This window comes from Taeniopygia guttata, chromosome 24, assembly GCF_048771995.1.
Source record: "Taeniopygia guttata chromosome 24, bTaeGut7.mat, whole genome shotgun sequence".
In the NCBI taxonomy this organism is placed as follows: Eukaryota; Metazoa; Chordata; class Aves; order Passeriformes; family Estrildidae; genus Taeniopygia; species Taeniopygia guttata.
The window spans coordinates 44,736-68,017 of NC_133049.1; the positions used below are offsets into that span (position 1 = coordinate 44,736).

At 47.1% G+C, this 23,282-nt stretch overlaps 1 protein-coding gene across 1 annotated transcript in view; it reads left to right on the plus strand.

Annotated features, from left to right (window-relative positions):
* The first annotated feature begins 2,107 nt into the window (after positions 1 to 2,107).
* Positions 2,108 to 23,282, plus strand: part of LOC116807435 (nuclear pore membrane glycoprotein 210) — a 62,288-nt gene continuing 41,113 nt past the window's right edge. Inside the window, 3 exon segments of the mRNA XM_072918099.1 lie at positions 2,108 to 2,191; positions 14,296 to 14,427; positions 14,625 to 14,771. Of these exon segments, the coding sequence (XP_072774200.1) occupies positions 2,108 to 2,191; positions 14,296 to 14,427; positions 14,625 to 14,771 (363 nt within the window).

Sequence of the window (23,282 nt, forward strand, 5' to 3'; positions counted from 1 at the left end):
GAATTGACATAAGAGGAGCTATTGTTTCATGGAACACAGTAAAAGCAGGGTGGAAATACATCAGGTGTTTTCAAAGTCGTGTTTCCCAAGGGGAATCCTGTTCCAGCAGTGAATCACAGAAGTAGGTGGTGTAGAAAGCACTGGACAGTGAAGTTTCCCTCCTTAACAGAGGAGGGCAGGAAAAGGCAGCCTGCTTGTACATTTGGAAATTACCCTAGGCCCCAGTTCTGGGTTTAACTGTGGAATGTTTGATATTGGTGAACTTTAGATACGTGACTTAGATAAAAATTATATTCACAGAATCCCAGAATATCCTGACCTGAAGGGACCCCCAAGGATCACCCAGTCCAGCCCTGGCCCTGCACAGACACCCTAACAATCCCACCCTGGACATCCCTGGCAGTGTTGTTCCTGCAGCTCTGGCAGCCTCGGGGCCGTGCCCATTCCCTGGGCAGTGCCAGCACCCTCTGGGGAAGAATGGAAGGACTTTTTCCTGATCTCCAGCCTGAGCCTGCCCTGGCACAGCTCCAGCTGTTCCATGGGTGCTGTCCCTGGCAAGAGAGCAGAGACCAGTGCTTGCCCCAATCTGCTTAAGGAAGCCCTTGGAGTGAGCTGCTGTTAGTTGTTGTGATTAAGCACAAGACTCCGGTGGGAAAAGAGCCTCTGAAGCAGACTGGGTGTCTTAGGGTGCCTTAGTTCTGCCCAGAGTAAAGATCACCAATTAAATGCAATTTATTTTTTATTGCATAAGTGCAACAAAATTTCCAGACCTGTAAAACTACTTTCAAAAATATGGAGATATTGTGGAAAAAGGGAAGAAAAATTTGGGGATTTCTCTCTTCAAAAAATATTTCTAAATATGTCTAAAAATGAAAAGCAAAGACAAAATGGGGTCTCTTTTCCAAGATTCTAAAACTACTTTCTAAAATCCTTAACTACTATAACAATTGCAAAGAACTATTTGGGAATGTCTCTCTACAGAAAATATATTTTGAAATATTTCTAAAAATGTCTAATTTCTAAAAATTAAAAACAAACACCAAATGGGGTTGCTTTCTCTCAGGAGCCCCATGCTGCTGCCTGCCCCATGGGCTCCCCCAGCCCCTTGGGGCCCCACCGCTGGTCACAGCAGCCCCTGCCTGGCTCCTGCCTGCCCACACTGTGGGCATCCACAGCTGCTCCTGGCCATGGAACTCAGCCAGTGCTGGTGCTGGGTGGGCTTTGCTGGTGGAACCACCCGGACACTGGGGTGACAGCTCCTTCTCTTTATGGCAACAGAAGGGCTGATTTGGCAAGCTCTCAGTGAAAGTTCAATTGAGCGCTTCTAAATCCTTTCTTGGGCCTTTCACCTTATGCCCTGGATGGTGGTCTGGGCCTGTGGCCTCAAAGCACCAAAGGGCTTGAAGGTTCAATTAAAATGCAATCAGTGTCAAAGCTGCTGTTCTTGATTCTCCAACCACAGAGGTCTCGGTACCAGCCACAAGCTTTCAGCTTTTCTTCAAGGTCGTGCCTGTGGAGAGAGGAGTGGCTGAGGCCCCCAGCTGCCAGTGGCACACAGGGACCCTCCTGCACAGCAGGGCCCAGAGCTGGCAAGGCTCCCCAGCACGGCTGGAGCGGCTGGCACACCTTGGCCCAGCTGGACAGCTGCTCCTCAAGGACCCGGCGAGCAGGGGATGGCTCTGGGCAGGCTCCCTGGCCAGGAGTGGGCCCCAGAGAGCCTCTGCCTGTCAGGGGCAATCTCATCCTTGCTCTTTCTCCTCCCCACCTTGCTGTGCCTCTGCCCTGTGCCCCTGGGGCTGCTCTTGGCCAGGCAGCCTCAGTGGGAGCCAGCACTGGCTGCAGCCCCAGCGGGCCCCCAGGACAAGGCCCAGCAATGAAGGGGCCAAGGAAAGCACTGGGCACAGCAGAGCCCTGAGCCGAGTTCTTTGGACAGCCATGGACTGGCCACAGCTCCACTGCAGCCTCACTGGGAATCTTCCCTGACTACCAGCAACCTTTAAAGGAAGCTTTTTGAGGCTAAGATCAGCAAAACACTCACCATTTTCTTTTCCAGCAATACCAGATTCCGACGGAGCACATCATCAGGCCAAGTGCTGCACCAGCCACAATGGCCATCATCTTCATCAAACAAGATGTTCCCCAGCAGAAATCTATTCTCATGCTTTTCCGGATTTTGTCAGCATGTGTTGAGGTGCCAGCTACATCTTGGGAGAAATGGGGAGCATGAGCCATTGCTATTTTCCACTCCTGAGCTGGCAGCAGGGGGGATAGGGCCAGGACGTTCTCGCTCTCTGTTTCCCTCAGAGCTGGGGCCTGCAGGCACCTTGCTGCCCCTTGGCACAGGACTGCTCAGTGCCCAAAGCCCTGAGCCTGCATGCCGTAATTGCTCTGTGCTGTACTGTTTTGCCCCCAGCAATGCTTGTCAAAGAGGTGGATAAAGACATGGAAAATACCCAGAGTTTTGGAGCTGCTCCAAAACTCCACCTTCCAGCAAACAGCTGCCTCTCTGCATCTCCCTAGAGAGTGGGAAATTGCAGGGGATCTCAGGCCCATGGTGCAGTTTGGGCTCCCTGTCAGCTGGTGCCAAATGCCTTCCTGCAGAGGCTGGGGAGAAGCTGCAGCCAGGCCAGGCTGGGAAAAAGCCCTGCAGGCCATAAGAGCAGCAGTGGGGCAGTGAGGCTGCCATGGATCCCTTCCTGCTGTGCCAGGCAGGGCCTGTCCAGTTGTGCAGGGAAAGGCCCCGGCTGCTGAGTCTCAGGGGAAGGCAAAGGAAAATGCACCCACCATACTGTCTCTCCAGATCACTCAGGATTTGTTCCCAATGTTTGGATTCTTCCTGGGATTTACTACTTCCTATATGTTTGCTCTTCCTTCTCAGGGGACCTTAAGAGAAACATTTCCATTTCCCAGGAATGGATCCCACAAAACCAGGGCTCAGCCTGTGGGCTCAGCAGGGACACACTACTCACCCCTGCGATGGAAGCTGGGCTTGCGAGCAACATCCACCAAAGGACCTGGGAAAGTTCCCCCTGCAGCCACACCTGAAACTCAACAGCCACAGAAGCTTCTGCCATCTCTGCAGATCTGCACGGGCAGCACTGAGCCCCAGGAGCGGTGAGGGGATGGCCCAGGGCGAGGGCACACTCGTGCATGGTTCTGTCCTGGCATCTGCAGCGATGCCCCCCTGGCCAAGCTTTGGGCTCTGAGCTGGCAGCTCTCGCAGGGGGAAAGGCCTTGACCTACCCTCAGCATCTCCCAGATGCTCAGTGACGGGTATGGGTTGGGATTCCAGATCCTCTTCATCCTCAGGTTTAGCTGCAAAGAAAGGCAGGACAGAACAGCTCCTGTGAAACTGCTGAAGATTCTCCTTCAGGCTGCAGTGGCAGTGAGTGCCCCTGGGCAATTGGTGCCCTCCAAGACACTCCCTCAGCTCTGCCTTCCACTCAGGAGAAGGGGCAGGGGGACCACGAGCCTGCGGTGGCCCCACACCGGGATGGAAGGAGCCCCTTGCGGGGCAGTCGGGGCAGAAAGGACTCCCTGGAGCTGCCAGCAGCTCTAAACCCAGCCCCAGACAGGGCCAGGGCTTGGCAGTGGCAGCAGGGGCAGCTCAGGCTCCCTGGGGCAGGCAAAGGAGTTGTGAAAGGCTCAGCCCCAGGGCCCAACCCTGGGCCCAGCCCCTTCCCTCTCTGCTCTTCTCTGGGGCTGCACAGAGCACAAGGAAGGACACTCTGGCATTGCACATGGGAGGAAGATGGACAGGCAAATGCTCCTTCTTCCCACTGACACGGACCCTCCTGTAGGATCGCTTTTGGGCACAGGAGTAGGAATTTGGAGGACAGGATTTCCAGAATCCATCAAACTTCAAAAGATCTTAAAGGAAATCACACATAAATATTCCTCTGGACAATGATTTCTCTGTTAGGAAAGGGTTGCTGATAACCTACCTTCACCAGACTCCAAGATCCTTAAACCATGGTTTACCAGTTTTTCCAAATGATGCAAGTCACGGTCCCAGTCTAGAAAGGAGTACAGATGGGAAATGTTCCATGGTGTGCTGGGATCCCCCTTCTATGGGGAAGTGAGCACTGCAAGGGGCTCAGGTAATGCTGTGTGCCCGCACTGCCAAGCAGCAGAGAGGGCAGCTCAAGGCTCAGCAGGGCTCAGGCCCAGAGGCACAGCAATTACCTCCTGTGACTGTGCCTGGCAGCGCCTCCCTTCCTGCAGCAGAGGCTGCCAATGAGCCACTGCTTCCTCTGGGAAACTCAGCCTTCAGCACAGCCTCTCCATCCATCTCTGGAGAAAGGAAAAGGGGCAGCTGGATCAGGTGGGGCTGTTCCCCAGCGGGAACGTGGCATCTTCAGTAGGCAAAGCTTGTCTAAGTCATGGATGAGATTCAGGATAAAGACCAGGTTATTGGGGCTGCTCCAGGGCCCACCCTCCTCCAAACAGCTGCCCCTCCAGATGTGCTCAGTGACTGGGAAATTGCAGGGGACATCAGAGTGTGCATGGCCCATGGTGCAGTTGGGGTTCCCTGTCAGCTGGTGCAAAATGCCTTCCTGCAGAAGCTGGGGACAAGCTGCAGCCAGGCCAGGCTGGGAAACAGCCCTTGCAGGCCAGGAGAGCAGCAGCGGGGCAGCGAGGCTGCCATGGATCCCTTCCCACTGTGCCGGGCAGGGCCTGTCCAGATGTGCAGGGAAAGGCCCCGGCTGCTGAGTCCCAGGGGAAGGCTGAGGGAAATGCACCCACCACGGTGTCTCTCCAGATCACTCAGCATCTTCTCCATGTGTTCGGATGTCTCTAGAGCCTTACTGTTTCCTGCAGGTTTGTTGCTCCCTCTTGGAGGACCTTAAGAGGAGTATTGCATTTCAGATGGATGGATCCCATAAAACCATGGCTCAGCCTGTGGGGTCAGCAGGGACACACCACTCACCCCTGTGATGGGAGCCGGGCTTGTGTTTAGCAACCAGGAAAGGCGCCTGAAAAGTCCTCCCTGCAGACACACCTGCAACTCAACAGCCACAGGAGCTCCTATCAGCTGGTTCCTTCCAGGTTGTCAGTGATTATTCTTTTAGGAACATTGACAGTATACCTGCACGAGACTTAAGAGGCTGGAAATCTTCATGGAGCCAAGCTGATGGAAAAGCCGTCCTAGCATGCTCATCTAGAAGGGAGCACTAATGAGAACCAGTTCCTGGTGTGCTGGGATCCCCATCTGCCTGTGGGAACTGGGCACTGCAAGGGGGTCGGGCAAGGCCATGGGAGCCAGATGTGAAAGGACAAGGCCAAAGCTGCACAGGGGCCTGGCGAGCTCTGCTCTGTCTCTTGGCCAGTCTCCACACTTTTGGTAGGCCCTGTGCAACATCCCTGGGAGGGCAGCTGGAGCAGTCCAGGGGCCACGGGACTTCACTCCCTCCCACAGAGGAAATCCTCCCTAAAGCCCACGGGAAAACCATCCCCAGCGCTTCCCGGGGAGCAGGGAGCGCTGTCCCGGGAAAGGGCAGCCAGGCTGATGGCTCACCTGCTCCCCACACTTGCAGCGGAGCAGCCTGGGCAGCCCTGGCAGGCAGGGCCACGGCCAGGAGGAGCAGGAGGAGGAGGCGCAGAGCAAGGGCCATGTTGCCTTGCCCTGTGCCAGTCCCGCCGCTCTTGCTGCCACCACTGTCCCAATGTCAGCACCACTGCTGCTACTGCCGCTGATGCCGCAACAGTTGTGCTCAAGGACTGCCTGCTCGGGCGTTGTGGTGCTCTGGAACCACGGGGCTCTGGGACCTCTGTGACCTCAGAGCCTGCTCTGACCTCAGCCTGCTGTGACCCTAGAGCCTGCTGTGACCTCATGGCCCTACCTGTACCCCCAGAGTGTACCCCCTTGTGTACAAATGGACTTGCCTGACTGTAAATGTTTTGCTTCATCAAAGGGCCATTGCTCAGTAAAACCTTTGTTTTGTCTGCTGACATTGCTGCCCAGGTTGAGTGCTGGGAGCTGCTCAGAATTCCTAGAATTCATACAGAATTCACAGAATGACCAGGTGGGATGAGACCTTCAAGATCATCAAGTCCAAGCTATGTCCCAATACCTGAACTAAAGGATGGCACTGAGTGCCACATCCAGTTTTTTTTTTAAACACATCCAGGGGCAGTGACTCCACCACCTCCCTGGGCAGGCCATGCCAGTACATTATCACTCTTTCTGTGGAAAACCTTTTCCTAAAATCCAGCCAATATTTCCCTTGGTGCTGCTTGAGACTCTGTCCTCTGGTTCTGTCAGTGCTGCCTGGAGAAAGAGCCCAACCCCACCTGAGCACAGCCACCTTTCAGGAAGTTTTAGAGTGATAAGGTCACCCCTGAGTCTCCTTTTCTCCAGGCTAAACACCCCCAGCTCCCTCAGTTGTTCCTCACAGAGTTTGTGTTCCCAGGCCCTCTCCAGCCTCGTTGCCTCCTTTGGATGTGCTCGAGCATCTCAATGTCCTTCCCAAACTGAGGGCCCAGAACCGGACACAGCACACGAGGTGTGGCCTCACCAGTTCTGAGTGCAGAGGGAGAATGACCTCCCTGCTCCTGCTGGCCACACCATTCCGGATACAGGCCAGGAGCCATTGGCCTTCTTGGCCACCAGGGCACACTGCTGACTCATGTTCAGCCGGTTGTTGACCAGTGCCTCCAGGTCCCTTTCTGCCTGGGCACTGTCCAGTCATACCGTCCCCAGCCTATAATGCTGCAGGGCGTTATTGTTGCCAAAATGCAGGACTGGGCACTTGGACTCACTAAACTTCATCCTATTGGACTCTGCCCATCCATCCAACTGTTCCAGGTCTCCCTGCAGAGCCTTCCTACCTTCCAACAGATCGACACACACTCCCAGCTTAGTGTCTTCTGCAGATTTATTAACAAAAGGCTCAATCCCCTCATCCATGTGGTCAATAAAAATATGGAACAGACCTGGCCCTAGCACAGAGCCCTGAGGGACACCACTGGTGCCTGTCCCCAGCTGGATGCAGCACCGCTCACCACCACTCTCTGGGCCGGCCATCCAGCCAGTTCTGAACCCAGCACAGAGTGCTCCTGTCCAAGCTGTGGGCTGCAGCTTTTCCAGGAGTGTGCTGTGGGAGACAGTGCCAAAAGCCTTGCTGGAGTCCAAACAGACACACCCACAGCCTTTCCTGCATCCACCAGGAGAGTCACCTAGTCATAAAAGAAGATCAGGTTGGTCAGACACAACCTACCCCCAGGATCCTCCTTCCCACCCTTTTTGTGAATGGGTTCACATTGGCCAACTTCCAGTCATCTGGAACCTCACCAGGGAGCCAGGGCTGCTGCTAAATGACGGAGAGCGTCTCTGCAGGCTCATCTGCCAGCTCCCTCATCACCCTGGGGTGGATTCCATCTGTTCCCATGGATTTATGAAAATCCAAACAGCTCAGCAGTTCTTTGACTGCCTCCTCTTGGATAACAGGGGGCCCGTTCTGCTCCCTGACACCATCAACCAACCCAGGAGGACACTTGTCCTGAGGACAAGGCATTCCCACTAAAGACTGATGCAAAGGCGTTAAGCATCTCTGCCATCTCCTCATCTGCAGTTACTAAGTTCTCTCCCACATCTAATAAAGAACAAAGATTGGTCTTACCCTTCCTGTTACCATTGATATATTTGTAAAAACATTTTTTATTATCATTTACAGAAGTCATAATTTTAAGTCCAAACTGAGTTTTGGCCTCCCTAATTTTTTTCCTACGTGCTCTAGCAGCCCCCTTAAATACTTCCTGAGAGACATGACCTTCCTTCCAAAGATGATACATCCTCTTTTTATTCCCAAATTCCTCCAAAACCTCCTTGCCCATCCAGGCTGGGTGTTTGCCTCATCAACTCATCTTTCGGCACTCATGGACAGTCTGCTCCTGTGCCCTCAAGATCTCTGTTTTGAAGCACGCCCACTTTTCCTGGACTCCTTTGTTTTTAAGGGTTGCTTCCCAAGGAACTCTCTGAATAAGTCTCCTAAACAGGCCAAAGTCTGCCCTCTGTAAGTCCAATGTAAAAGTCTTGTTGATGTTCCTTTTGATTTCACAAAATGTCAAGAATTCCTGCTATGTTGGTGTTCCCATGTCTGAGACGTAAGACAGACCACTCATGTTTCCTCAGAAAAACAGCCTCATTAATTGCCTGGAGCTTTCTTTTATAGCCCATTCAACTTCCAGGTCGAGACAGTTCATTGGTCTACCTGTGTGCCCCAAGACTCTGAACCAATACAATGTCTGCATCCCAGGAGAGCTCCCACTGACTGTGAGCTTCTGTCAGGCAAACACAGAGGCTGGTACATGGAGCTGAGTTGGACTGCTTATTGTAACTTGATTAATGCTAACTACAGATCAACTTGCAATGCAACAAATTCTATAATTTCATGATCATTGTGGCCCAAGCAGCCTCCAACCAACACATCTCCCCCCAGTCCATCTCTATTTGCAAACAGCAGATCTAACATAGTCCTTCCCCTGGTGGGCTCACCCACCAGCTGCAACAGTTGTCCTCCACACACTCTACAAATTTCCTGGGCTGCTTTTTTTCTGCTGTATTAAGTTCCCATCAGATGTCTGGCAGGTTGAAGTTTCCTACATGAGCAAGGGCTGATGATCCTGAAACATTCTCTAGCTGCTTATGGAATGAGTTGTCCACCCCTTCTTCCTGGCTGGGTGGATGATAACAGACTCCCAGCAGGATGTCAGCCTTGTTGACCTTCCCCCTAATTCTTACCATAGGCATTCAACATTCTATCATTGGTTCCAATACCCACGGTGTCCAAAGCCTCCCTAATATAAAGGGCCACCCCTCCAGCTCTTCTCCCTTTCGTGTCTCTTCTGAAGAGCTTGTAGCCATCCAGTGCAGTGCTCCAGCCACGTGAGCCATCCCACCACGTTTCTGTGATGGCAATGACATCTTAGCTCTGCTGCTGCACCATGGCCTTCAGTTCTTCTTGTTTGTTGCCCATGCTGAAAATGGTTAAAAGTATACTTAGACTACCAGAAAAACAATAAATCTCAGATTTCAGGACATTTTTGTTTCTGATGGCCTCCTGCACCTTTCCCATTTACCATTGCTTCACAGGTGTTGGACTTGATGGAAGTAGGGCTGGGGAGGGAAAAGCAGTTTTATGTTCTAAAGATATCACAGAATCCCAGACTGGTTTGGGTTTGAAGGGACCTTAAAGGTCACCTCCTTCCAACCCCCTGCCATGGACTGGGATGTCAGTCACTAGATCAGCTTGCTCAGGGCCTCATGCAGCCTGATATTGACCTCTGATAACCAGGAGCAGGGACTTTCTGCTACCAGCAGCACAATCATCACTTGCAATGACTTGGAACACCTCTGCTGCCCCAAGAGAGGCCCAGGGCTCAAGAAATGAGGTGTGGCCTGTGGGGAGAACCAACATGACACAAAACGTACTCAGCATGTTTCCAAATCCATTACTGCTTTTCACTATTTTCTTGTTTCTGTGCTAGTTTTAGATTCATAAATTGCACTCTAACAATGCCTCGAGAGATGTCCTGGCAGAATTTCAGTCTCGGTGTTCACCTGAGCACAGCTGAGAAAGCAATGTGAACCAGTACTAAAGAACCTGGAGTTATTCCAAGCTTTGGAGTTTCCTAAGCTCAGAACTATTTAGGAACTCCTTCAAAGGCCTTCAGCTAAAATTCCTCACTGGTGCCATGAAGTGTTCACAAGTTTAGATAGGGATGTCTTGTGATAACCAGATGGGACTTTTTACTTATTCTTAACTATGACGACACAATTCAGGCACAAATTATCAGATAACTGACTTTATTTATTGACTTTATTAATATTGATTCAGAAGTAGATGTAATGGTCACAGAAATTAGAGGGAAGAGACAGGATTCTGCCACAGTGCTTGCTCTGCTTTGTGCCCAGGACACTCTTCAGGAAGCCAGGGATCTGTGAAGCGAAGGTAAAACCCAGCAGCAAGAATAGGAAGTGCCAAGGAGCCCACAGCTCTGAGTAGCTACAGCAGGATTTTGGGGTGTTCTGGTGTGTGGCCAGAGAAGCTGTCAGAAACCACCCACAATCTGGTTGTGACACGGATTCCTGCATCACACTCCCACATGTGATTTGTGTTTATTTTCCTGAGAACAAGATAACATTTCATAGTTGTATTGCAATAAAAATTCCTACTGGTGAAGAACCATGAGATATGCATATATTTATACATAAAATAGTAGAGGTGGTATCAAGAAATACTTGCTTTTTAGAAAGCTTGTCAGCTAGGGATCCTTCATAAATTTCAGATAAAGCTGATCCCTTCTGTTTTCCTCACCATCTTCCATATGACTAATAAATGCAATCAAAACAAAAGAAAAACATGTTTTTCAAGCATGTCAGGAAAACTCCTCTCAATGTGTAAGGAGCAGCTCATTTGTTGTTTTTATTCCACAGGCAGATATTTTGACAAAGAGGTTCTGGTCACACAGCAGTACAAAACCTCTCTCATTTCTTAGGCTAGTAGGCTGCTCATCAGCTGAAGGATGCCAATGACCAGCAATTACCATCCTTCTCATTTAGGAACCCTGATTACACCTTCTAACACCTTCTTGTGTTAGTGCTGCCTTAAAGTTAGTTTATACCATCTTGATTCAGGGTGTGAGGTGATTTAAAGCAGCAGCAGGGAGCAGAGACTTTTCTTACTTCTCTCAGTACCTAAAAAGTCACCAAAATAACAGGTGCAAGCAATTCCTCTCCCTGCCTGCTCACTTGCTGAGTGTTCCAGGCTTCCATTTTTGCTTCCTCAGTCTTCCATTCTAATCAGTAAAATTCAGGAGAGTGTTTATTGCTCTCTCAAGTTTAATTATTTTTTTTTTCCTTATGAAGAGATTAATGTCAAAGTGAGTTAAATACTGTCTGGTCTTTCCTACTGCTCCAGTTAGAATTATTCACCTCTATAAAATACACACTGCAATGCCACAGCCTGCTCCGTGGGTTTAAGGGGAGGTTGTTTGATTCAGTCTCCCCTGATGGGTTAGGGAAATAGGAGCAGCTCCATAGAGCTTAATTTCTACCTGGTTTTAAACCACAACAATGATACATTCAGGGAAAGAGTAATTCTTAACAAAAAGAAAAAAAATTAAAAGTAAAAATAGAGGGGGTGGCTGAAATATAAAAATTATGGACTGAAAATTATGAAAGCAAATTCAGATGCTTTACATTTCAAAAGATTCAAAGTGCCTTTTTGTATGACAGTGTCTGTCATACAATATACCTGGTTGGTTTTTATAGTGACAGAGAGGCAAAGTGAGATGGCCAATTAAATGCCGTGCAGTCACTAACTGAAGGAGTTTATGGGCGTTTATTGTCTATGGGTAAAAGCCATTAAATTCTCTGGGACATGAGAGCACTGTAGCAACTCTGCATAAGCACTCCCAGACAACACCTGTACCTGTCAGTGTAGATGGAAATCAGAGTTTCTGCAGTTCAGTGAGGAAGGGAATTGTTTTTCTTGCTTTCTGAGCCACTGTTTGACAATGAGTTTCTTTAAGAAGGTCACAACCAAGTTTCAGTTCCTTCAGTGTCAGTGCCTTGTGTCACTGGCTAAATTTGAGGTGCATCTTTGACTTATCATTGTTCTTGATCAGCACATCCAGTGTTGTGCTTTCTTGTGCTCTTTCTAATATCTCTTCAAGTGACTGGACAAGTGCTTTGCTGTGATGCCGTCGTTGATTTAATTAATGGCATCTAAATTATATCCACTGACAAGGACAGCAGAACAAAACAGCATTTCTCTCTGAAAAGGACAGTAGAACAGAACACCATAGCTTTGGAGAAATAGAGGAAGGTGTAACTGAGTCAAACAGAAGTCAGGCAGAACACAAGCTTAGCTCTGCAAGGCTGACCAAGCAGAAGTATATTCAAAACAATGATAATGTGCTTATTCAAAAGTGGGAGTCGAGGAACAGTCCTCTAAAAGGATATTGAAGACAGACCCCAAAGAACTACATGAGAACTGTCAATAAGGGGCATGACTATAATATAAATAAAATGAAGTAATACATATACATCAAACAAGCAGGTAGTGCTAATGAATATGTATTCCGTGTGTGGGAGCTGAGGTTGTTCAGCCTGGAGAAAAGGAGACTCAGGGGTGATCTTAGCATTCTACAATTTCCTGAAAGGTGGTTGTGGTCAGGTGGGGTTGGTCTCTTTCTCCAGGCAGCAACTGACAGAATGAGAGGACAGAGTCTCAAGCAGCACCAAGGGAAGTATTGGTTGGATGTTAGGACAAGGTTTTTCACAGAAAGAGTAATAAAGTTCTAGAATGGCCTGCCCAGAAAGGTGGTGGATGTGTATTAAAAAACTGGATGTGGCACTCAGTGCCATGGTCTAGCTGAGGTGTTTGGGGCATGGGTTGGACTCAGTTATCTTGAAGGTCTCTTCCAACCTTGTGATTCTGTGAATTCTGTGTGTGATAAAAACTCTTTATCCAACACACAGTGTGGAAGGGGCTAACAGCGGGCCTGTTAGCTAAGGAGTGAGAAGAAGTTGAGAAGTAAGAAGAACCTTATAAGGGGCTTTCTCTAAGGCTGTTACTAAAGAGATTAAGAGAAGAGATGAATTCAAGAAAGATAAAGAGGGAACTTTTCAGCTAGAAAAAGTATTTTTAGAAAGTTAACTGAAGTCACTGTTACTTTTCACCAATAGTGTTATGTTGACTTATTGTGGCCAATAGTTAGGGTGGAAGAAGTAGAAAAAACTGGAAAGTGTATAAAGGTCAACCATCTTCAATAATAGTTACCATCTGAGACTGCTTGATGTCTCTGCTTTGTGTCATGACCGCCTCAAAAACGACAGCTCAGGGCACTTGATTAGAGGAGGAGTCCTCTGAGTGACCAGCACTGCAATAAACAGTGCCAAGTTTCTAACACACAGGCTGTGTTGGAAAGGTCCTATCTGCTTGCTTTCAGGGTCACCACAAGGAGAGACCTCTATCATGAGGATTCACCACTGCATCTCAAGAGTCACATTTTGTATTCTGAAGAAAAGGGATGTAGTAGTAGAAGATTAAATATGTATTGAAAGTTCTAATTGTCCAATGCATGTACTGGCTTTATTTGCAACACTGTTGATTGTTTGAATCCAGGTGGAGTCAGTCTGCCAGTTTGGAGCAGGCCAGGGGTCAGTCACTGTCCCCTCTCTAAATCCATGTCCCACGAAAATTGTTTGGGTGGTTTTTAAGGCAGACCTTTGATTTCTGTGCAGCTGTAACAGCAATCCTGCTGGCACAACCCAACAAGCCCGCAGGTCCTCCACACAGCTGGAGGTCGTGAGCACAGAGCTGTTGGGGCAGAAGGAATGCCCCCAGAGCAGCGGGGGGGGGGGGGGGGGGGGGGGGGGGGGAAAGGAGGTGAACTTTAAGGTCCTTCCAATCCAATCCAATCCAATCCAATCCAATCCAATCCAATCCAATCCAATCCAATCCAATCCAATCCAATCCAATCCAATCCAATCCAATCCAATCCATTTGTGATTCTGTAATACTAAATCTGAATTCAAACCAAGTTTACCATCTGTGCCAGATTTCTGGAGATTCAAGCCCTACTGAAGCAGCATCCTCCAGTCTGGAGAAGTGTTCTCTCATCTTCTTTCTGTTTGCAGTGGAGGCTTCTGTCCTTTGTATGCTGACAATCTCAAGCATGTCTGTTCTATCCAGAAATACAGATATTGCCATTGCTGAAATGCCTCTCTCTAATCATTAAAGTCAGCCAAAGGCCTGCTGTGAGTCTCTGAGGCAGAACTATGGAAGGATAATCTCTGCCAATCTCTGCTGTTTGGTCAAGTGGCACAGATTTCTCTCCTGGTTCCTCTACCTGATCACAGTTACCAGGAGGATGCTCACCAGTGGCAGCAGACAGAGTGCTGAGGAAAATGGGACCAGTTACAACTGCACATTCCCTCATGGTTGTGAGCTGATGGAGGGGGCAGCCATTCCAGCTCATTGATCCCAGGTGAATGAATTGTTTTGAAGATTAAAAATAAAACCATTCAAATCCTTGTGTTGGGTGTTTGTAGAACATGTACCAAATCAGAAGGAATCACAATTGGCTTTTGACCAGTTGGGGGTTGACTCTTCTGTGTGATGCATCCTTGTAGCATAAGCAGCAGCCAAACCATTTTCTTCATAAGAGACCCCATCCCTTGATCAGTGATCAGACTTAAATTTTAAGTTTAATTCTCTTTGCCGTGGGCAGGTGTGTGGTTTGCATGCTGGCATTACCTAAGCAGGCTGGTTTCTCTCTTTCCAGATGCCAGTTTATGTCATGGGCATCACCAGAACTCAGACTCCTTTCTCCTTCGGCAGTGCTGTGCCGGGGTTAACGTTCCACTGGTCTGTCAGCAAGAGGGACACCCTGGATGTCAGGACAAGGCACAGTGAGGTAAAGTGTGTGTGTGTGTGTAGTGCATGTGTGTGCAGCTTGGGAAAAGGAAACGGCCACTTCAGGGCAATGCAGGGAATGTTGCTGCCTCCACTGCCTCAAAAGCCAGGATCAGTGGTCAGCACCTCGGTGCCAATGTCTGCCCTTTCCACGAGTCAAACTTGAATCCCTTTCTCCTATCCAAGGCTGCTTTTCAGCTTCCTGCAAACTACAACTTTGCAGTGGATGTTTATGGCAGAGTAAAGGGAAGAACAGGCCTCAAAGTTGTCGTGAAGGTCCTTGATGCTGCAGCCAACCAGTTCTATAACATGGCAAGAGAACTGTCCGACAAAATCCAGATTCAGGTAGGATGATTTTCTACACAGTTGTTCATGTGGAAGTATCTTCTTCAGAACTGGGCTGAAGTCTGTATTTGAGATCAGGAATTTGAAATGCAGAGTAGCTCCAGCTTTGGTTTATTATTGAGTCCTTACTCTTGTTTGTATAATATTCCTCATTTGGGCTCATGCAGTTCACGAGCTCATGGGGGCTGGGGTCTTGGGAATTTGAATTTTTCTGATCATGTTTCTGCCAATGTAAAGGTAATTTTTCCCCCCCTTAATTGATTGAGATTTGGGGTTTTTGCATTTAATGATAAATTTTCCCCATGTTCACTTACTGCTTGTTCATGACTGTTTTCTCCCCTGAGAGGGAGAAGGGCTGCTGGGAATGTGTCTGTTCCAAGGTCCAGGTATTATGTGAGTTGAAAGGTCTGAGCTTTTCAGGTAATTAAGCAGTGCCAGCTCAGGCCCAAGCCCCAGTCCTTTCTTATCCAGCAGGAGATTTGGCGTGTGCCAGCAACCACAGTTTCAACACCTTGTTCTGGTAAGAGATGAGAGGTTTTGGTTTTACAAAATAAAACAAGCAAAGCCAGTGCCCTGGGCTGTCCTTGCAGCCTGGTCTTGGCTGTCTCTGAGCCCGCGGCCTGGAGGGCTCCACAGCAAATCCCGTGTTCCTGGAAGTGCCCATGCTGGACACTGCGGGATATGCTCAGGCAGAGACTTCCCCTTCAGAGCTTCAAAGAACAGAAAACGCCCTCGCAAGTTTTTCCCTCAGAGATGGAAGCAACCCCAGCCACGAGGTGTTGGCTCTGCACAGCTGCTGCTCAGGTGACTTGGGATGGGTGTGGAGCTCTTCCCTCAGAGCCGGGCTGCTTCGCCTCAGCTTGTGGAACAACCATTGCTGCAGTTTCTCGCAGGAACCCCTGGGCAGGGGCTGTTGCCGTGACTGCCTTCCCGAGAGCAATCCCCTCCCGGCCCGGACCACCAGCTCCCCCAGCCCACCTTACACTCAGGCACAATAAGGCGTGCTTGACCACCGAGAGAAGGAGGGCTCTTGACTTGAGGAATCCAACTGGGTTTTATCGTAGGAATGGCAGAAGGTCCAGGGACGGCAAGATACAGGTGAGGTGGAGGGTAGGACAGGCAGGAAGGTCCACAATCGCAGCTGAAGGGTCTTGGTATCAAGGAGCTAGAGAGAGAGGGTGCTGATCTCTCTCACAGGAGCACGAGGCACTCAGGCACAAGGCACCAAGCCCAGAGCAGGGGAGGGGACAAGGTGTATGACACTTCTCCCTCTCTCAGCCCCTAAACCATTAGGCTAGCCCAGAGATACGAGGCCTTGAGGGGAGGAATATTGGAGATGGGCAAAGATTCCAAAAGAGGCTCTCACCCCGATGTAGCTGTCCAGCTCTTTATTCCATGAGGTCCGGGGGAAAGAGCAGGGGGAAATAGGGTGAACAGGAAGGGTCATGGCCTTATCTAGGCTCTGGACAGGGAGAGCTTCTCTGGCTCTCCTCCAACCCTGTTGGGGCTGGAAGGAGGGGACCAGGCTTATCTTGATCAGAGTCACAGAGGTCCCGGGTAATGGGGAAAAGCATGGCCTGAGCGCAGTGTAACATGTATATAACTGGGAAAGGGTAGGAAGGGTTTAGGTATGAACAAACCAATGGGGTTTGGGAAGAAGGGAGGAGCTGGGATGAGGTGACACAGCCACAAACAATGGAGAGCGGAGAGGGGCGTGGTTCTAGACAGAGACCAATGCGTGGACAGAGGATACAGAGTTTTCCAGCACAGGGGAGTGAGCACCGTTGAAGTGACAAAGCCAGATTTAAATGAGAGAAGGGGGAACCCTGGGAAAAAGCTTCGGTTTCTCACCCTGAACTAGAAGGGAGTTTCCTCCCAGGGCATTCCCACTCCAATGTCAGACCTGTGGCCTCCCACAGTTTCTAACAAAGTCCAGTTGTTATCTCTGATGTGCTTTGGCAGGAGTGTGTGTCCTGTCATAGAACAGTTGTGTGTTTTAATTCGCTGGTGGTCAGGGCAGTGCCATCAGAGCCTCTAAGGGAAAGCAGCCAGGCCAGCAGCTCAGCCAAGGCCGAACAGTGGGGGCTGTACAAAGCCTTCCCCCACCTCCCTCTTATTTCTCATTTCTCATTAAAATGTTCTCATACAGGACGGGGAAAACAAAAAATGTCTTACTGTGTACTTTCATGTTTTTTAATCTATCAGACTTGGATGGAGTGTGGCAAATGGGAATGAGGAGTCATTTAAAAGGCTCAGCTGTGATCAGCAATTGATGTCCATGAGGGTTATGAATAAAGAGAAAAGTTAATCTTTAAATGAAAATGCTTGGAATTCTGGGCAAGTTGTGTTATTTCTGTCGAGGGAGTGGAGTGATCCCTGAGGGGGCAGGAGATGTCACCTCTCAAAAAGGCACTGTCGGTAAAAAAAAAAAAACCTCAGAAACTGAATACTATTTAGAATTGGAGAGTGCTATTTCCATTGCTGAAATGCCTGTCTCTAATCATTAAAATCAGCCCCAGGTCTGCTGTGTCTCTGAGACAGAACTATGGAAGGATAATCTCTGCCAATCTCATGCTTTTTGGTCAAGTGGCACAGATCTCTCTCCTGGTTCCTGTACCTGATCACAGCTACCGTGAGGATGCTCACCGGTAGCAGCAGACAGACTAGAACTGTACATTCATTCATGTTTTCCCTGTGAGCTGATGCAGAGGTTAAGGGAGGAAAGTGGTGTCTTCCTTGAGCACCAACAGTAGTTTTGTTGCCAGAGGCTGCAAGCAGAGCACATAGTCTTAGTATTCTTTCCTCCACTGTGTAAAGGGGATGGCTTGAATAGCCTTACTTTCCCTCCTCACTGAGTTCTAAAATCAGCACAGGCTTCATTGTCCACTGGTGCATTTAGTAGTATTACCATCCTTACTCCTACAACTATGACCGCTACTCTGGGTGAAACCCTGCAGGCAAGAGTTTGGAAAGCTGTGTTTACACTGAACCATCTTATTATTACTCCCTCATGTACAATACCTCTTGTTCTAACACATTTTTTGTTGTACAGTCACCAAGTGACAGACCCTGCTCCAGTCTGGGTTCACAATTTGCAAACACGGGATCTTGTTACCTGGGGACGTGGATATTCGTGTGTCTCCACAAATGCCAGGAGTTCAGTGAGTGCCTGCTCGTTGTGTTTGGCCTGTGTTGCATAACACCCTTCGGAGCAACAGACCTTGCCGTGGGTCACCTGGCTCTCTGGAATAGCAAGAATATTTGGGTACCCTATTGCATGCACTAAACCAAACAAAGTGGCACCAGAAACTGAAATATTACACCCGGCGGTTTGATTTATCAAAATCACACTGCTTGGTGTCAGCAGTTAGGTAGAGATCAAAGCAAGCCAGCATATAGCTTGGCACAATCCAGAGCACTGCATACAGATCTAGTTTTACTTTGTAGGGACAGTGCATGGCCAAGAATCCGCTGTAGAACAGTAGAGGGGCCTTGCACCATTGGTCAGGTGTGGTAACGCCCAATACACCACCATTGTAAACTGCACTGCACAGCACAGATTGCAGAGAGCACTGAACACACCGTCAGTAGGCTGTCGCCATGACAGACGTTTATGGAACGTAAGGGAACACACAGCCACTAGCTTGTTTCTCCACTGGCTGCTAATGTAGATAGCAGTTGTCACACTGCTTCACAAAACCATGCAGCTATTGATTTTTGTGATTATCCCATGGATATGTGTGTGAAGATTTCAATGGTATGTGCTGCATGAATTTAAAAGATGAATCAAAATCAATTCGCAAACGCATTCAGGAATTATTGGAAACGACACAGGAGATGCTTGTACCGTCTTTCCTATCTTGTCTGCAAAGGGCCCTGCAGAGGATGGGAAACATGGCATTTGTGGTTGAAAAGCACAAAAGGGGAATTGTAGAATAGGAATGGAGCTGCAGGCAGCCTCGGCCTTGATGAGTTAGAGCTGTGTCCTTGAACAAGCGAGGTAAACAGCTTTGAGGGAGAAGAAGTGTGGAATGCCGATGTGTGTTGACATCTACACCAAGAAACAGAGAAATTTATGACCAATTACAAAAACGTAGAAGGCACATGCATGTAGTTTGTTAGCCAATTATAATGCAAAAATGAGTGCACGTTATGCGTGTGATCTAGAGAAAAAGTATAAAAAGTTGCACTGTGGCATCATGAACTGCTGATGCTTGCCACCATCTTCAGTGTCGGTCTTTTATCCACTTTCACACTACAGCTTTTCTCGTTTGCAGAAATGTTGAGATCTGTTCACTAGTGGGGTGTCTTGGATGGGTGGATGTGACAGAACAAGAAGTTAATTATTCTTCAACAGACCATGGTTTGAATTACATGCAGTAGATAATGTTTCAGGGCACACTCTTGAATAATGAGGAGGAGACAAACTGTGTGTTTCCTAGCAGCCTGTCTTCTGGCAAGCTGTTATTGGTTTATTTGAATATTTGCACAACTGAACAGTGGCATTTGGAAAAAGAAAACAACGTAAATATTGTTCTGGGTTTTTTTTGTTCTGAACAGATTTATAAGGAGATGAAATCCAGTATTTCTCTCTTCACAGTGCCAAATTAACCCAAATTGGAAGCCATCTTCCCATAATCCCACCTGAACACTTTCAGTATGCTTCATTTGTTTAAATTGCCAAGACAACTAAGCCTTTGGGGAGGACCTTCTTCACAGTTTCAGGTGCGTTTCAGCTGAAGGCCAGAGGCACGACATCAGTCATCACAGATTACTTTTGTTCCACTGTAAATGCTCCATTCATTTGGTGTGATGCCAGCGTCCTCCAGAGAGTTGCACAAAACCTCCCTGCATGCTTTGGATTTGAGATGAACTAACAGATACCTGGAGTTACAGATCATTAGGAACAAACTCCCTAGCAAATAGGTCACTCCAGAAATGGGGGATTGTGAGTTACCCTGGCTGGGTTTGAAAGCAGCTGTAGGTAACATTTACAGGGATTGACACTTTCTCCTGGCAGTGCAATACACTTTGGGTTTCACTGTCCTTGCTCTTTGCCTCTTCCTGGAGTGTTTGGGCAGAGCTGGCTGCTGCCAGTGATGCAGGGGTAGGGACTGTTTGGCCCTGGCAGCACACACACTGATCTGACCTCTCCAGAGGCAGGATTCATTCAGGACAGTATTTCCAAAATTCCAAGCTCTTACTGTTTAAAATACAAGCTTAGACAAGGTGATGTGAACTCCAGGCCATGCATCTACTTCGGATACATTCATCTTACAAATCTGGATGAAGTTACAGCAAAAGATGCAATTTAACCATGAGGATTTGAAGGGCATGCAGTATCCAAGGATAAGGACGTGCATAAATGTGCTGAGGAGCAGAGCACCTGCAATTGGACAGATGCATTTTGAAAAGTATTTAGAAAGTTAATAAAATTTTTAGATTCTTACAACTGCTCTTTGCACTGAAGGAGTATCTTATGCTCCATCAAACTGGTTTTTAATTGAAATATGTCCTTTATAAGAAGGTATAGGATTTTAAAAAGTGCATAGTTAAGTGACTGAGATACTGCTTCACCTTTGAATTCTGAAGCAAAATACAGTTTCTTGAAAATAGTGTTCTTACACACAGTCCTGCAGTATAACTCATCTGTTTTGTTCACTGCATGAAGAAAATCAGGCATAAGCTGTAAGGAAAAACCCTTTATGGAGTTTTCAGCATATTTTTTTTAGTGGAATAGAATGACACTCCCTAAAGCCAAGCAGGTACAACATCAGCTCTGAAAGAGAACTCCAGAAAGGTCAAACAGAATGTGTTCTGAGCTCACAAAAAACTACATCTTATGGCAATTCTCTAAAATGGATAGTGTAGAGTGGGTTTTTTACCCTTGTTTGTTTCCTTGCTTGTTTGCTGTTTAATGTGGTGTTTAAATTTAAAAATGTGGCCATTCATTATTTATACAGAAAAATATCATTTGTCTTCTGCTTTTCACCAAGTTCTTTCCAATTTAGAAAGGCTCACTTGATTGTAATTAAACCAAATGTTAGTGAATAATTCAGTACCTTTTTCCTCCACCCCATCCTGTTCATTAGTTAGAACCAAAAGGCTGCAACTTTCAAATAATAACAAATCTTTAGTCAATAATTACTAATAATTAAAGACTCAAAGCTGTTATAGCAGCTAGTTAGGAACAAAGAAGCTTCTGTTTGTGAAATTAGAACTAATAAGGAAAAAATTAATTTCTCATCAACTCAAATATTTCTAAAAACGTAAGCTTTCATACAGTGTACTCCTGGGAATCTCTTTGTAATTTCATTTGATAAACACAGAGCTAAAACTGGCATCCTTGTAATTAATTTACATTATTATATAAAAATATGGGGAGAATAATTCACAGAGAGAAACTGCATGGTGCAGAGTTGCTTTAAAGCTTTTTTCCTCTTTCTATGACTTATATCAGAGATGTAGTTATATAAATCAGAATGGCACTTTGGGAACTCTTACAGTCTGAGGTGCTTAAAAGATTTAGAAATTTTACATAGAACTCTGTGATTTTAAAATTAGCCAATATTGGGCTATAAGGACAATCTTTTTTTTTTTTTTTTGCCTGTGTTTCACACAACTTTTTACAAACCTCTAACACGAGAAAAAAAAAAACAACATTCTAAACTAAAAGTAAACTGAAATGAGCAAAACCATTTAGAAATTGCATGAAAATCTGTTGACAAACACTGTTCTGCTGTTTTGGGTCTGGGTCACTACCAGAACTGTCCATTTTATATTGCTGTCAGTCCATCATTACCCCTGTAGAAAGCAGTAGTAAGGCTGAGAGGATGTTTGCATAAAACCTTCCATAGGTGTATGAAGATACAAAAGTCTAATACAGTAAATTGACTGTGATTACTGGTGGAGAAAGTGATAGAGAAATAACTGGAAAAGGACTCTTTCTGTACTCTGTAAGTCTCAAATACCCTTGTGAGGTAATGCAGTGTAACGCCTCATCCATCCTGGGATTCTCTGAGTCTTTTGCTGGCGCTAAGGGACACCAGCTGAAGTGCTGTTCCTCTGTTGTTGGTTTTTAGGTACCTTTTAATATATTGGATGCTTTACATACTTCTTTGACTGAAGTTCCTTTGCTGGAGATACTTTTCAAGGCTCTGCAGCTATGAGGGTGGAACCAGCAAGGAAATTAAGCAGATAAAGCCCAGCAATGAAAGCCATTGAGCTGGTCAGTCAGGAAATATATGTGCTATGATCTCAGTGATGGGTGAGACAGACAAGTGGAGCAGCAGCCTGCCAGGCAGGAAGGAAGCTGACCATCTTTCCCAGTGATTTTTGCAGGATACTGTTCTGCTCTGCAGCGTAAACACAGAAAGCATCAGTCAACAAAAGAGACCCATCACTGTTACTCTGCTCTAAAGTTACTATTCCCAGACCACCTTCTTTGTCAACTCTACTGACTTGCCCTTTTCATCTCCTCCTCAGCATGGTGTAGGCAACTCCCCATTCTCTTCCCAACCAGAGCTGCATCCCTACAGGAAAAGGCATTTCATTAAATGTATTACTAGTGCTTGTCAGTCATTCTTCAGCCTTTCAATCAAATATTATTTTATTTGAGAGGTTCAAGAGTGTGATAATGGAGAATGTTTTTCATCATTCTGCTGGGTGAGCCCTGATTATTTCAGCTTAATGAAACTGCTCTTATAAGTAAATTGTACCTAATGCATTCAGCTGCTGAAACTTCACAGAGCTGGTCCTACACTGTAAACACACAAGTACGGACATACCTGCAGGGGTTAGGATTGGAGCTGGTTTGAGTCATCCTCACCCAGTACACTTTAAAATAACCCTCCACACCTCATTGCCTTACCATTTTGCTGAAGTTTCACCTTCTAAGTTGCATTTATTCAGAGTTGGTTTTGTTGTTTGGGTTTGGGCGCTCTTGGGGGGGTGTGTTCTTTCGCTCCAAAGATAAGTTTAAAATATTTTAAATTACTCAGACATTTAAAAATATGAAATGCCTGAAAATTAAGCCAGGTGTTTCTTGTCCAGATGGTCCTTTATCAGTGTGCCATTCAAATACTTCCTTTTCTTGAACAAGGATTTTAAAGTATTTCACTGTCAACAGATCACCTAATCATATATTGACACACATTTTTCTAGCTTTATGAAAAATATATTTCCCTCAGAAATTGATAGATTTGATCAGAGTACATGTCTGTCTGGTTCCTTGGCAGTGTTTTCAGATCTTCTGACCAACCAAGTGAGTTTGTAAAATCTTTCAGTAATTCTCTCCCTTTTAGTTTCATATTCCAGTAGAAACATGATCAGCACCTGGTGTTTTGTTATTTATTGCATGTATTTTGATTGCCTCTAAAATCTCCTGAAATTCTTCCACAAAAGGCTCAGCTTCTTAGGGAACAACCATTTATTGTTTGCCTATCTCCCTCCTTAAGCAGCTTAATAAAGCACTCCCTCTTATCGCTCTGTAATCGCATTCTTTGTGACCAA